The sequence below is a fragment of the Prionailurus viverrinus genome, chromosome E2, assembly GCF_022837055.1.
Source record: "Prionailurus viverrinus isolate Anna chromosome E2, UM_Priviv_1.0, whole genome shotgun sequence".
In the NCBI taxonomy this organism is placed as follows: Eukaryota; Metazoa; Chordata; class Mammalia; order Carnivora; family Felidae; genus Prionailurus; species Prionailurus viverrinus.
In genome coordinates, this window is record NC_062575.1 from 14,936,287 (window position 1) to 14,950,206 (window position 13,920).

General features: G+C 40.5%; 1 protein-coding gene and 1 long non-coding RNA gene across 4 annotated transcripts in view; one reads left to right on the plus strand and one right to left on the minus strand.

Moving 5' to 3' along the window:
- Positions 1 to 13,920, minus strand: part of ZNF23 (zinc finger protein 23) — a 40,487-nt gene that overhangs the window by 17,740 nt on the left and 8,827 nt on the right. The window contains exon 5 of one of the 3 annotated variants that reach the window (XM_047834759.1): positions 11,804 to 12,849. In XM_047834759.1, coding sequence (XP_047690715.1) covers positions 11,804 to 12,849 — 1,046 coding nt within the window. Of the gene's footprint in view, positions 1 to 7,106; positions 7,162 to 11,750; positions 12,850 to 13,920 lie in introns of those variants that run through there. The other 2 variants (XM_047834750.1, XM_047834753.1) reach the window with 2 other exon arrangements.
- The window catches only part of LOC125152645 (uncharacterized), a 29,785-nt gene that overhangs the window by 1,194 nt on the left and 14,671 nt on the right, over positions 1 to 13,920 (plus strand). The gene's annotated exons all lie outside the window — the stretch shown is intronic.

Below are 13,920 nucleotides of genomic sequence, written 5' to 3' on the forward strand. Positions count from 1 at the left end.
AGGTTCTGATCGCGCAATGCTACAGCACTGTAATGTGACTGGTGGTAGGCCCCACCCACCTCTCCAGCCTCTCACCACGCCTATTCTTCCTCCTCTATCAACTTCAGCCCCACTTTCTGAACAGGGCTCCCTAAACCTAGAATACCCTTCCTACTCTCCAATCTTGACTATTCCTTGAAGTCTCTGCTCAAATCCCATTTCCCTTGGAAAGCAAGCCTTCCCTGAGCACCTAGAATAAGGCAGGCCCGCCAGTTATGTGCCATCACAGCACTCTGTATTTCTCCGTACTTGGCACATGTGTGCTTTTTTAATGATACCAGTTTATTTAACTGTCTTCTCTGCTCACTCCAAGAAGCAAGGACTATATCTATCTTGTTCAACACCATTATCCTCAGCTAAAGCACAAGGCCTGGCACAAAGGAAGTATGCAACAAACATTTGTTGTTGACATCGTCCAAAGACTCCAACCCCAACTCCAGAGCAGAACCCTTCTTCATTTCTGTGCCACTAGAGGTGGGATATATATTATGCCTGGAATCATAACATTGACCAGGAGCCCTTCTCAGTTTTGCCTTGACCTTGATCATCACTGTTTTCCTAAAATGAGCACTTTCATGGCTTCTCTTGTTCAGATAGAAAAATGGTCCCAGGATTCAGCACAGTGATAGCTGGAGATTACATTGTTCTTGGCATTACGTGGTTTGTTTGTTTGTTTTGTTTTTGTTGTTGTTTTCCTTTAGCAGACCTTTAGCTAGGACTGAGGGCTTGACTGAAGAAATAAGAAGGAATTAGGAGATCACAGTGTCACAGAAGTCCTGGGCCCAAATGTTAGATCATAAATCAGTCACTCATCTTACAGATAAGAAAATAAGGCCTCCAAAATAACCACGAAGCTCTGACTCCTAAGTGTATGAGGACAGGCACACACCAAGTTACAAAAGGCCTGAAGAAGCAGAAACCACTTGTCTGTTGATCTCTATTCTTCCCTTATATAGTAACAGAATCTATAGCAAGCCAAAGACAGTCCAGAAAAAATAACACGTTTTCTGGCTCTCTTTAAATCCAAGCGTGACAACACGACCAACTTCTGATAAATGGACTATAAGCAAAAGTGATGCCATGCCCTTAAATAGAAGGAACATGCATTTCCTGTCCCAGTATCCATCAGCTAGGTGGAACGCTGACAAGGGGGTGAGCATCTTGAACCATGTGAATGAGGATGTGGTTCCTAGGGTTGACATAGCTGCTGGGTGGTATCATAAAGCTGCTGTACCAGCCCTAGACTGCTTAACTTCAGATGATACATAAGTGAGAAATAAGTTTTCATCACGTTTAACCACACTGATTTGGGTTCTTCAAATCAATACCCACAGCCATAGCCTCACCAATACCCCTAGGAATAAGGGATGATGGAAAAATCATACATACTTAAAAACAAACTTAAAAATTTAGGCTGGTTCTCCTATTTCGCTGCTCTGGAAGGCTGGGCTTGCAGCCACGTTTCCCTCTGCTCGGCTCTAAGTATCCTCTGCCCCTCCAGTCCCAGGGCCTCCCTAAAACCTTTCCTCCCTTGCCCACCAGGAGAAACTGACAAATCTTCTCATGTTAAAAAAATATTTTTTGGTGTTTCTAGTTTTAAGATTACACAGTAAAGGTTCTACCTGCGTTTCCTCTTGAAAATTGTGGGAAAACAACAAAGTCTGGGGTTCATTTCAAGAGTTCAAGAATGTTTCAATATTATAAAAATTATCTTTACTTATTATGAATTAACAAACCACTCAACCTACTATGTGGAGAAATAGGGCAGGGAGAGGTCTTATTCAAAAAAGCAACAAAGAGGGGCGCCTGGGTGGCACAGTCGGTTAAGCGTCCGACTTCAGCCAGGTCACGATCTCGCGGTCCGTGAGTTCGAGCCCCGCGTCAGGCTCTGGGCTGATGGCTCGGAGCCTGGAGCCTGTTTCCGATTCTGTGTCTCCCTCTCTCTCTGTCCCCCCCCCCCCCAAAAAAAAAAAAAACAAAAAAAAAACACGTTGAGAAAAAAAAGAAAAAAAAACAAAAAAGCAACAAAGAAACCAAAAAAAACCTAAGAATAAACTTAATAATAAATGTTTAAGACATAGACGAAGAAAAATTTAAATACTCAGGGACTAAACCAACAAAAACAACAACAATAAAAACTTGTATAAATGAAAAGGCAGAGGTAATTTTTCAAAGAAAGGGCATTCATCTTGACTTGACCTGTAAGTCCAATTTCAAACTATTTTGAAAAAAAAAAAGAAGAAGTGGAAGGAATTGTCCTACACAAATAAAATGACAATAGGATTTGTTTGGGATCTTGTGAAGATGATTCTAAGGTTTATCTAGGGCAAAAATGTTACATATTCACAAGATATTACTAAAACAAAAATGCAAAAGGACTGAATGTTAAAGATATACCAGACAAGTGTTAAGCTAAAGTAAAAATACCATTAACTATATTAATATAGTAATGAGTTTAAGACAAAAAATGTTATCAGGCAAGGTTCCATTTAAGGCAATATAGTGAAAGATATAAACTAGTATCCAGAAATTTAGGATAAGATACAATTTATAACATCATTTTATACGTAGCTCACAGGAAAGTATACCCAGGTACCAAACCTGAACAAGAAACTAAAACCAATGAGTTTAGCTGCATTGAATGCTTTGGCCAACACAAGTAGAAACAGTGGAGATTTGAAGATCTTGATACCTGAGGAGGCTGATACCTGAGGAGGCTCATAATATTCAGGAGGCCACATGAAACAAGTAGGAATTAGGGCTTCTCACAAACACATACACCCACTAAAATGCCTGGACCCAGGAAAGGATAAATTAGGGGAAAAAATCTTCCCACTAGCAAAAAGAGATAACAAAGAAGTCCTTTTGTAGGTTTTAGAGTGGTAGTGGGGATGTCCCCTAAGAATTTAGAATTATAGTCTGTATTACTGAATACATAGTTTAATACTACCTACCTGGACCAGTAACTCATAATCTAAGAACTAGAAAACTGCTGCAATAGTCATTATAGATTTTGGAGACAATGGCATTTAAAGGTTATTATAACGGCATCTGCAGATTGAAAAATTAAATAGAGACATGGAAAACAGAGAAATGTCCTAAGTCAGGGGGATCTGGGTTGACTCAGTTGGTTAAGTGTCTGACTCTTGATTTCAGCTCAGGTCACAATCTCATAGTTTGTGAGTTTGAGCCCCACATCGGGCTCTGTGCTGACAGTGCAGAGCCTGCTTGGGATTCTCTCTCTGCCCCTTCCCCAAGTACACACACACACACTCTTTCTCTCTCAAAATAAATAAACTGGAAAAAAAAATACACTGGACAGAGGGGCACCTGGGTGGCTCAGTTGGTTGAGCATCTGACTCTTGATTTTGGTTCAGGTCATAATCCCAGGGTTGTGGGACTGAGCCCTTCATCAGGCTCCATGTTTGGCATGCTTGGCATGCTTGGCTTAAGATTCTCTCTCCCTCTGCCCCTCTTCCCCCACACTCCTGGTCTCCCTCTCTCTCTCTCTCTCAAATAAATTTTTAAAAATACACTAAACAGGGGGCGCCTGAGTGGCTCAGTCGGTTAAGCGTCTGACTTCAGCTCAGGTCATGATCTCACGGTTTGAGTTTGAGCCCCGCATTGGGCTCTGGGCTGACAGCTCAGAGCCTGGAGCCTGCTTCAGATTCTGTGTCTCCCTCTGTCTGCCCCTCCGCTGCTTGCACTCTGTCTCATTGTCTCAAAAACAAATACACATTAAAAATTTTTTTTAAAAAATGCACTGAACAGAATTGAGTAGATTAGATGGGGGGGGGGGGGAGGAAACACTTTTTAAAAAAACATAGTGAACTTGAAGTCATAGCAGTAAAAACTATCCAAAAAGAAACAGAGAAAGGGGTGCCTGGGTGGCTCAGTCAGTTGAGTATCCAACTTGGGCTCAGGTCATGATCTTATGGTTCATGGGTTCCAGCCCTTCATCAGTCTCTGTGCTGACAGCTCAGAGCCTGGAGCCTGCTTCGGATTCTGTCTCCATCTCTCTTTCTGCCCTTCCCCTGCTCGTGCTCTCTCTCTCTCAAATATAAATAAACATTAAAAAGTTAAAAAAGGGAAATAAAAAGACACAGAAAATAAAAAATAAATGAACACTAACAAAACATATACAACACTTGAATATTGACAACCACAAAATGCTGATGAAAGAATCAAAGAAGATCTACACAAATGGGGATAAATATCAGGTTCATAGATAGGAAGATTTAGCATAAGAAAGATGTGAGCTCTCCCCAAATTGATATACAGGTTTAATGCAACTCTTATCAAAATTCCAGCAGACTTTTTGAAGATATAAACAAGATTATTTTAAAATCCATATGGAAAGGCAAAGGATCTAGAATGAATAAGACAGCTTGAAAAAAGGAGAGTAACATGGGAGGAATTGGTCTATCCAATTTTGTCTTATATAGCTATAACAATCAAGACTGTGTTATTGGCAGAGGAATATACAATAGATAGATCAATGGAAAAGAATGAAGAACCCAGAAATAGACCCATACAGCTATGCTGAACTTATTATTTTTTGCAAAAGTGTATAAGCAATTCAAGAGAGGAAAGATAGCTTTTTCAAAAAGCAGTGGTAGAGCAACTGGGCATCCATAGGGAAAAAATGAATCCCAACCTGAGTATCACAACTTATAAGCCCAAAATGGATCACAGACATTAATGTGAAAATGTAAATGTAAAATGTTTATAAACAAATGAAAGAAAATCTTTAGGGCCTGGGGCTAGGCAAAGAGTTCTTAGACCTAACACAAAATTTATTAGCTGTAAGAGGAAAAGTTCTAAATTAGACTTCATCAAAATTTAAAAAAATTTTTCTATGTAAAAGATCCTGTTAGGAGGATGAAAAGCTATTGAGTAGGAGAAAATACGTGCAAACCACATATCCAAGCAGTACTAGCACATACCTGATAATATATTTCCGGAATATATAAAGAACTCTCAAAACTTAACAGTATAAAACAAACAATCCAATTAGAAAATGGGCAAAATATGTGAAAAGACACTTCACTGAAGAAGATACACAGATGACAAATAAACAAAAGATGTTCAACATCATTAGCCATGAGGGAAATGCAAATTAAACCACAACACAATAAACATCTATCAGAATGACTGAAATAAAACAACAGTGACACCACCAAATGCCGCCAAGGATGCAGAGCAACTGAATCACTCATATGTTACTGGTGGAAATGTAAAATAAAATGATGCAGTCACCCTGGAAAACAGTTTTTCAGTTTCTTAATTATTTATTTAGAGAGGGACAGACACAGTGCGAGTGGGGGAGGGGCAGAGAGAGAGAGGAGAGAGAGAATCCCAAGCAGGCTCCGCGCTGTCAGCACCCAGCCTGACACAGGGCTCAAACCCACAAAGCCGTGAGATCATCACCTGAACCAAAACCAACAGTCAGACAGTTAACTGCCTGAGCCGCCCAGGCACCCGCAGTTTGCCAGTTTCTTAGGAAACTATAAACATGCAGTTATCACATGACCCAGCAACTGTCCTTCTGGGCATTTATTCAAGACAACTGAAAACTTAGGGCACTTGGGTGTTTCAGTCGGTTAAGCGTCTGACTCTTGGTTTTGGCTCAGGTCATAATCTCACAGTTTCCTGGGTTTGAGCCCTGTGTCAAGCTCTGTGCTAGCAGTGCAGAGGCTGCTTGGGAGTCTCTCTCTCTGCCCCTTCTCTGCTCATGCTGTCTCTGTCTCTCTCTCAAAAAAAAAAAAAAAAAAAAAGACAACTGAAAACTTTCTTTCACACAAAAAACTGTATACAACTGTCCATCTATAGCAGCTCTATTCATAATAGCCAAAAACTAGAGATGGCTCAGCTGTCCTTCAATAGGTGAGTAGTTCAAGAAACTGTGGAGTATCTATACTATGGAATATATTCAGCAATAAAAAGGAACAGATTATTGATACATGTAGCAAAAATCTCAATGCATCTCCAGAGAATTACTCTGAGCAAAAAAGCCAATCTCAAAATGTTATATACTGTCTGGTAACATTTACATAACATTCTTAAAGTGATTTTTAAAAATGAAATAGAGAATAAGTTAGTGGCTTCCAGGAATAAGGGAGAGGGTTGTAAGTGGCTCTAGAAAGGCAAAATGAGAGATCCCTGTGAATATGGAAGTGTGTAGTATGTTGAGTTTTACCCATGTCAGTATCCTGATTGTTGTGTTACCTTTGGAGGAAACTGGGTAAAAGATACATAGGATCTCTCAGTATTATTTCTTACAACTGCATGTCAGTCTACAATCATCTCAAAATTAAAAATTTAAATAATAAATGAACAGATAATTCGTGAGCTGTGGGACAATTTCAAGCAACCTTAAAAGATTAAGAGAGGAGTAATGGAAGTACATTTTTATAAGGTTTTTATACTGTACATGAAGTGCTATAATATTAAAGGCAGAGTGTGCTAAGTTTAAGATATATAGTCTAAATCCTAGAAGAACCCTAAAACAAAAACTATTATAGCTAAACATCCACAAAAGGAGATAAAATGAAATCATAAAAATTATATTGATCCAAAAAAAGGCAGGAAGGGGTGGTGAGGAAGAACTATAGGACAAATAGAAAACAAATATGAAGATGATAGGCTTAAACCTAATATTAATTAATAAGTATATTAAATACAAGTGATTAAATATTTCAGTTAAAAAACAAGAGATCACACATGATGATGGTGGTGGTGATGATGATAAAAAAGCAGAGACTACATCTCTAGCCAAACCAGGTACTTCTGGTTCCTTAAGGTAGTTTTCCTTGAATTATCTCGTTTGGCTATATTACAAACCACATTGGATAATAGCAAACTGCTAAAACCCCAATGTCCTTTATATTCAGGTTATTTGAAAATGCAATATAGATGGTGAGCAGGAAATGAAAAAGAAATACGTTTGTTATGTGTTATCAAGTGCGCTAACTTCACACTGCCTAGTCAGTAAGTTCAAAACACCAGCCAGCTTTTGAGGCACTGTGACTTAGTAGAAATCATATTGAGGAGTTCTGGCTCCTTACCTGACTAGCAATGAAACACTGGGCAATCACTTCATTTTTCTGAAACTCCATTCATCTGAAAAATGGGGTAATAGCACATAGTTGTTGTAAATACTATATGCTGTTTCACTTAAAGTACATACAATACAGGCATTGCTCAATTAATGTTAACTTCTTTCCTCTTCCACCTTATTTGTGGATCTCAGTAATAGCCAACCAGGGGTGCCTGGGTGGCTCAGTTGGTTGAGCGTCAGTCTTCATCTCGGCTCAAGTCACGATCTCATGGTTTGTGAGATCGGCACCCATATCGGGATCTACGCTGACAGTGTGGAGCCTGCTTGAGATTCTCTTTCTCCCTCTCTCTGCCCCTCCCCTGATTGTGCTCTCTCTCTCTCTCAAAATAAATAAAGTTTAAAAAAATGAGTAATAGCCAAACAAAGATACCAGGTCCCACTTTCTGGACCTGTAAATGTTACTTTACATGGCAGTTTTTGCCATCAAAAAGAATGAAATCTTGCCATTTGCAACAACATGGATGGAGCTAGAGTGTATTATAAACAAAATAAGTCAGTAAGACACAAATACCATATGATTTCACTCATGTGGAATTTAAGAAACAAAACAGATGAACATAAGGGAAGGGAAAAAAAAAAAAGAGAGAGAGAGGGAAGCAAACCGTAAGAGACTCTTAACTATACAGAACAAACTGAGGGTTGCTGGAGGAAAGGTGGGGAGGGGAAGGGCTGAACTGGTGATGGGTATTAAGGGCACTTGTAGTGATAAGCACTGGGTGTTTAAGTGATGAATCACTGAATTCTGCTGAAGCCAACATTACATTATATGTTAACTAACTAGAATTTAAAATGAAAACTTAAAAATAAATATTTGAGGGGTGCCTGGGTAGCTCAGTTGGTTAAGGGTCCAACTTCAACACAGGTCATGATCTCGTTGTCTGTGAGTTCGAGCCTGGCATCAGGCTCTCTCCTGACAGCTCAGAGCCTGGAGCCTGGTTTGAATTCTGTGTCTCCCCATCTCTCTGCCCCTCCCCTGCTCATGCTCTGTCTCCCTCTCTCTGTCTCAAAAATAAATAAACATTATGGGGCAGCTGGGTGGCTCATTCAGCTAAGCATCTGACTTTGCCTCAGGTCATGATCTCACGGGTTCGTTGGTTCAAGCCCTGCATCGGGCTCTGTGCTGACAGCTCAGAGCCTGAAGCCTGCTTCAGATTCTATGTCTCCCTTTCTCTCTGCTCCTCCCCCACTCACACTCTTGTGTCTCTCTCTCTCAAAAATAAACATTAAATTAAAAACAATAAACATTAGGGGTGCCTGGGTGGCTCAGTCGGTTAAGCAGCCAACTTCAGCTCAGGTCATGATCTTGTGGTCCGTGAGTTCGAGCCCCGCGTCGGGCTCTGTGCTGACAGCTCAGAGCCTGGAGCCTGTTTCAGATTCTGTGTCTCCCTCTCTCTGACCCTCCCCCGTTCATGCTCTGTCTCTCTCTGTCTCAAAAATAAATAAATGTTAAAAAAAATTTTTTTAAATAAAAACAATAAACATTAAAAATTATTTTAATTAAAAAAACATTAGAAACAAAAATACACTTTAAAAATATAAAATACAAGGGTGCCTGGGTGGCTCAGTCAGTTAAGCATCAGACTTCGGCTCAGGTCATAATCTCACAGCTCGTGAGTTCGAGCCCCATGTCAGGCTCTGTGCTGACAGCTCAGAGCCTGGAGCCTGCTTCAGATTCTGTGTCTCCCTCCCTCTCTCTCTGCCCCTCCCCTGCTCATGCTCTATTTCTCTCTCTCTCTCAAAAGCAAATATTTAAAAAAAAATACAAATCTGAGAATTACATTTTTTTTAAAAGGCAGTTTTTACTGGTGTCATTTGGATTACCTGGGTGGGTCCTAAATGCCACAAGAGAAGCCAATGGAGATTAGACACACAGAGGTAAGACAGAAGCAGAGATTGGAGTGATGTGGCTACAAGCTAAGGAATGCTGGCAGCCACCAAAAGCTGGAAGAGACAAGGCACAGACTCGTCCCAGAGTCTCCCCAGGGAGTACAGCCTTTCCAACACCCTGACTCCAACCCAAGAAAACAGATTTCAGACTTCTGGCCTCCAAAACTCAGTTTCTTTTGTTTTATGCCACTAAATTTGTGGTATTTTGTCACAGCGATAGGAAACTAGTACACTAACCATAACTAATTCAAAGGCGGTTACTCAGCCGGAGAAGGCTTTCTGATAACGGCACTGGGGTCAGGGACCATGGATGCAAACTACTTGATAATTAAGTACACAAAGTTGAAAATGACTAATCACTAAGGCTTTCACCACATCTCAAACCTGAAAACACCTCAGAGGAGCCAGCTGATTCAGGTACATGACAGAAAATATCCATTTTCCAATGGCGTTTCAGAGGGTTGAGGGACCTAAGAGCCAGGTCCTCTGCCTCCTGGGTATGCCATATTGAGACTATCTGTACTACACGTCTTACTGTTCTAGCTCAATCTATGCTTTCCCTCACTGTGTGAAGTCAGGCACAGGACTCCTGATCTTGTTCCTGATACTCTCTTCCATCTCTAAGGAGTCCATCATTCTCCTCAAATAACCCCTCTTCTGGTACTGACCTTAACTCGATCTCTATAGGGGAATACTGGGATGGCTAGGACACAGGTGCACTCTGAAACCAGACTGACTGCCCGTGTCTGAAGCCCTACTCTGCTACCTCTGTGTCCTTGGGTGGCCTAATCAGTCTTTTCCTCAACTGCAACATGGAGCTAATTACAACACCCACTTGAGAGAATCGTTTAAGTGTGTGCAGTGACTAGGAAAGTGCCTGGCATAGGATGAGTGCCAAGGGTATTACTGCTGTGATATCATTTACTTAAGGGCAGCTGTGGCTCACATGGCAGCATGTGAAACCAAGTCCCAAAGCCTGTTTACTCTCACCAGTTTTATTCTGAGTGACTTTTCAATTATCTGCTCTCAAAATGATCCCCCCCTAGAAATAACTGAAATGCCTAGCAACAGTAGGCAATAATCGTGGTATGTTCAAGTAACAGAATACCATGCAGCATTGAGAATGGATCTATCCTGATGACTCCATTCATGTAAAAAATTGTGATGGTAGAAATCAGAAAAGAGGTTACTATGAGAGAGAAGTAATGACTAGAATGGGGTGCAAGGAGACATCAGGTCCTAGTATGTACTTTCCTGATTATAAGGCTATGCTCTTTATAACATTTTAAGTTGTACAACTATGATTTGTGCATTTTCCTGTATGTATATTATACGTCAATTCTTAAGTTAAGCGATCCCCCAGCCTATTACCCATTGGTCAGTGCAAGGACATGATACAACTGCTCATTAAACTGCTGCCAAATAAGGAAGAGATGGTGAAGCCACCAGGTGCTGAATTTCAGGGAACAGGTAGTCTGGAATATGGCAGGGTGACTGCCACGATGGTTGGCAGCAAAAGGGCACTAGACAAAAGAGGGTGCAGACTACATTCATCATCTAAAGGGCCAGCTCTTTGTTTTCTTAGACACCTCAGCACCCCTTCATATGAGAACCAGAGCTTTTCCTTGGCACACTAACCAGATCAAAGGGCAAGGTGGGCATGCTCTTCTAGACAAATTGGTAAATGCCACACTATTAAAGCTACAATAGCCTGGCATTTACCAGTTTAATCCCTAGAATAGCGTCCATTCCAAATAAAAACTGAGCAAACAAAATGACAGCTTTAAGAGTGGAAGCTTTTGGCTTTATAGTTAAGATTTATCTTGAGAATGGATTCATTGATGCAGACATAATTTTGTAGTAATAGTGAAACTTGTCACAGAGCTTAAATAACTAAAAAAAACTTTAAGTTTTTATTTATTGTGAGAAGCAAAGCAGGGGAGGGACAGAGAGGGAGAGAGAGAATTCCAAGCAGGCTCCATGCTGTCAGCACAGAACCTGACCTGGGACTTGATCTCACGAACTGTGAGATCATGACCTGAGCTGAAATCAAGAGTCAGACACACAACCAACTGAGCCACTCAGGTGCCCCTCAAATAGCTAGAACTTCTATATACTGGTGTCCTGATATAGCCCATGCTCTTGAATTACAATGGGTTTTCCATTCTTGTTACAATCACGGGAACTGCTGGAACACAAAACACTCTCCTTAAGATTTGTTATCCCTGAAGATTTTTGTTATGCTGGTAAGGCTCTGTTGCAAGGAAAGAAAACCTACCCTAAACTTGCTTGAACAACAAAGAAACAAAACAGAACAAAAACAAAGCTAAATGTATTGGTTACTGGAATCAAAAAACCCAGATGTATTTCTGGCTTCAGATATGATTTAACGCAGTTGTTCAAACAGAAGATTCCAGGGTGATTGCTCTTCAACTCTGATTCTTCTTTGACTCTGTTAACTTCATTCTGTCTCCACAAGAATCTAAGACTTCCTCTCCGCTATAAGACTAAGGAAAAAAAGAAGAGCATTTCTTCCTATTAATTCTTACCAAGTCCTGGGGCTCTAACTGGACCATTGTGGGCAAACTACTGACATCTGAACCAATAACTATAGCTTAGGGGAAGGAATCTGTGGCCAGGCCTGTGTCACACATCCCACTAGAGTGGAAGATGAAATCCAAAAGGAAATTTAGTGTACTATTACCAGTAAAAGGGGGTGAAAAATTCTGGGAGGCCAAAATGACAAATGTCCAGGACAGGTTTCTCTCCGGGGTAGACATGTTCATGATGACCTAGCTTGGAAGAAGTCCTAAAGGTTTTTTCATACTTGACACACTCATAGGGTTTCTGGCCAGTATGGATTCTTTGATGCTGAAGAAGATTTCTTTTGCTAGTGAAGACTTTTCCACACTCAGCACATAAAGAGGAAGACTCCTGAATATGGATCCTTAGATGCCTTTTTAATTGTTCCTGAGCACTAAAGCCTTTTCCACAATCTACACAGTCAAAGCGTTTCTCTATACTGTGGACTCTCTGGTGCCGAGTTAGTTTCGTATGAAAATTGAAGGCCTGCCCACATATTTTACAAGAATAAGGCTTTTCCCCTGTGTGAATACGTTGATGTTGGCTAAGATGAGAAGTCCTTCCAAAGCTTTTGCCACATTCATTACATTCATAGGGTTTCTCTCCAGTGTGGATTTTTTGATGTCGAAGCAGTGGTGAATTACCAACAAAAGCTTTTCCACACTCATTACACTCATAAGGTTTCTCCCCAGTGTGGATTCTCTGATGTATAACAAACTCAGAACTACTGGTAAAACTATTTCCACACTCTCCACAGAGATAGGGTCTGTCTCCACTGTGGATTCTCTGATGCCTGATCAGATTTGCATTATCATTAAAGGCTCTTCCACATTCTTCACACTGATAGGGTTTCTCTCCAGTGTGGATTCTCTGGTGCCGGATTAATGAAGAATTGCCATTAAAGGCTTTTCCACACTCATTACACTCAAAGGGTTTCTCCCCGGTGTGAATTCTCTGGTGTCTAACAAAGTAAGAAAAATAACTGAAGCATTTCCCACACTCCTCACATATGAAGGGTTTCCTTGCACAGTGGATTCTTGGAGCCTTTCCTTTAATATTTTTTACTGTGGAGATTTCCTGGTGTTTCTCCAGTTCACTGGTTTCTAGCAAGTTGGTTCCCTGAAGAACACTCTTCTGCAAACCATGTGACAACATGACATCTCTTTCTTCAGAAATTCCCTGTGTTGATGTGGACTCACTGTTAATGTTGGTCTCAGTATCTAACATAACAGAAAACACAAATGCCACCTGAGAATTATGCTAGAAACAAACTAACATCAAAAATTATAGGGCCTTTAAAACAAACAAATAAACAAAAAATAAATTATAGGGCCTTTAGAGATTACAATTCCAACCCCCACATCGGACTGTTAGCAAGAACAGGCTACTAAAATGAAAGTGCCAAGTATCACACAGAGAACAGTTGAGGAGAAACAGGGTATTGGTATACACAGCACACATTAGATTGCTTCCTAAGCTTTTCCAGACTCCATATTTTTTTAATGACTTCTCTCTAGTGTGTTTAATCTTCTGACCTTATCATAGTAATAGGCCTACAAAATATCAAAGGCAAAGGGCCCAAGAGCAAGTGGTGACCCTGGGGCTGGCAAGTACAAGAGAACAGAGTCAGGATACAAACGTGACGCATGAACTGTTCTTTTAAAAAATTCATACCCTGCAAATGTCCCAAAAGACTGGAGACACTGAGCATTAAAGGCACCAGGCTGTGGCAAGACAAAGAAAAAAATCACACTCAGAGGTTCTTAACTGCAGGACATCACCCCTACAAGTTATTAACTGCAGGTCCATAGATGTCAATGAATACCCCAAAACTGCTGACAATTCCTGTCTTGTCATCAGACTCTCACAAAAGTCTGAATCTCAAAAATGCAGAGATTTTATATGGAAAGTGAAGAATTCAGTTTACTTAGATACATCAAGACTGCAGAGCAGTCCTTCTCATATTAGCAAAAGGAAGAGAAACAGCCACCTATAAAATGGCATTTGTGTTCCAAAAGACTGGATGCCATTTTACCTAAGTTCAAGTCAATCTATTTTATATAAAATGTTAGACTAATTTTAACATTAATCTGGGTTATCTGGGACTCATCTGCTCATTAATCAAGTTCATCCTTTGAGTGTGAGTTAAACAAGTAAGAACCCTTAGGAGGAAAGCAGTGGGAGAGGAGATGTCAGAGACTGAAGCAAATGGGAAAACCAGTAGTCTGGGAAAGGGTGATCATGACAACGGAGATCTGGTGGTCTACTCTCATACCCTGCCTCCTTCTTGC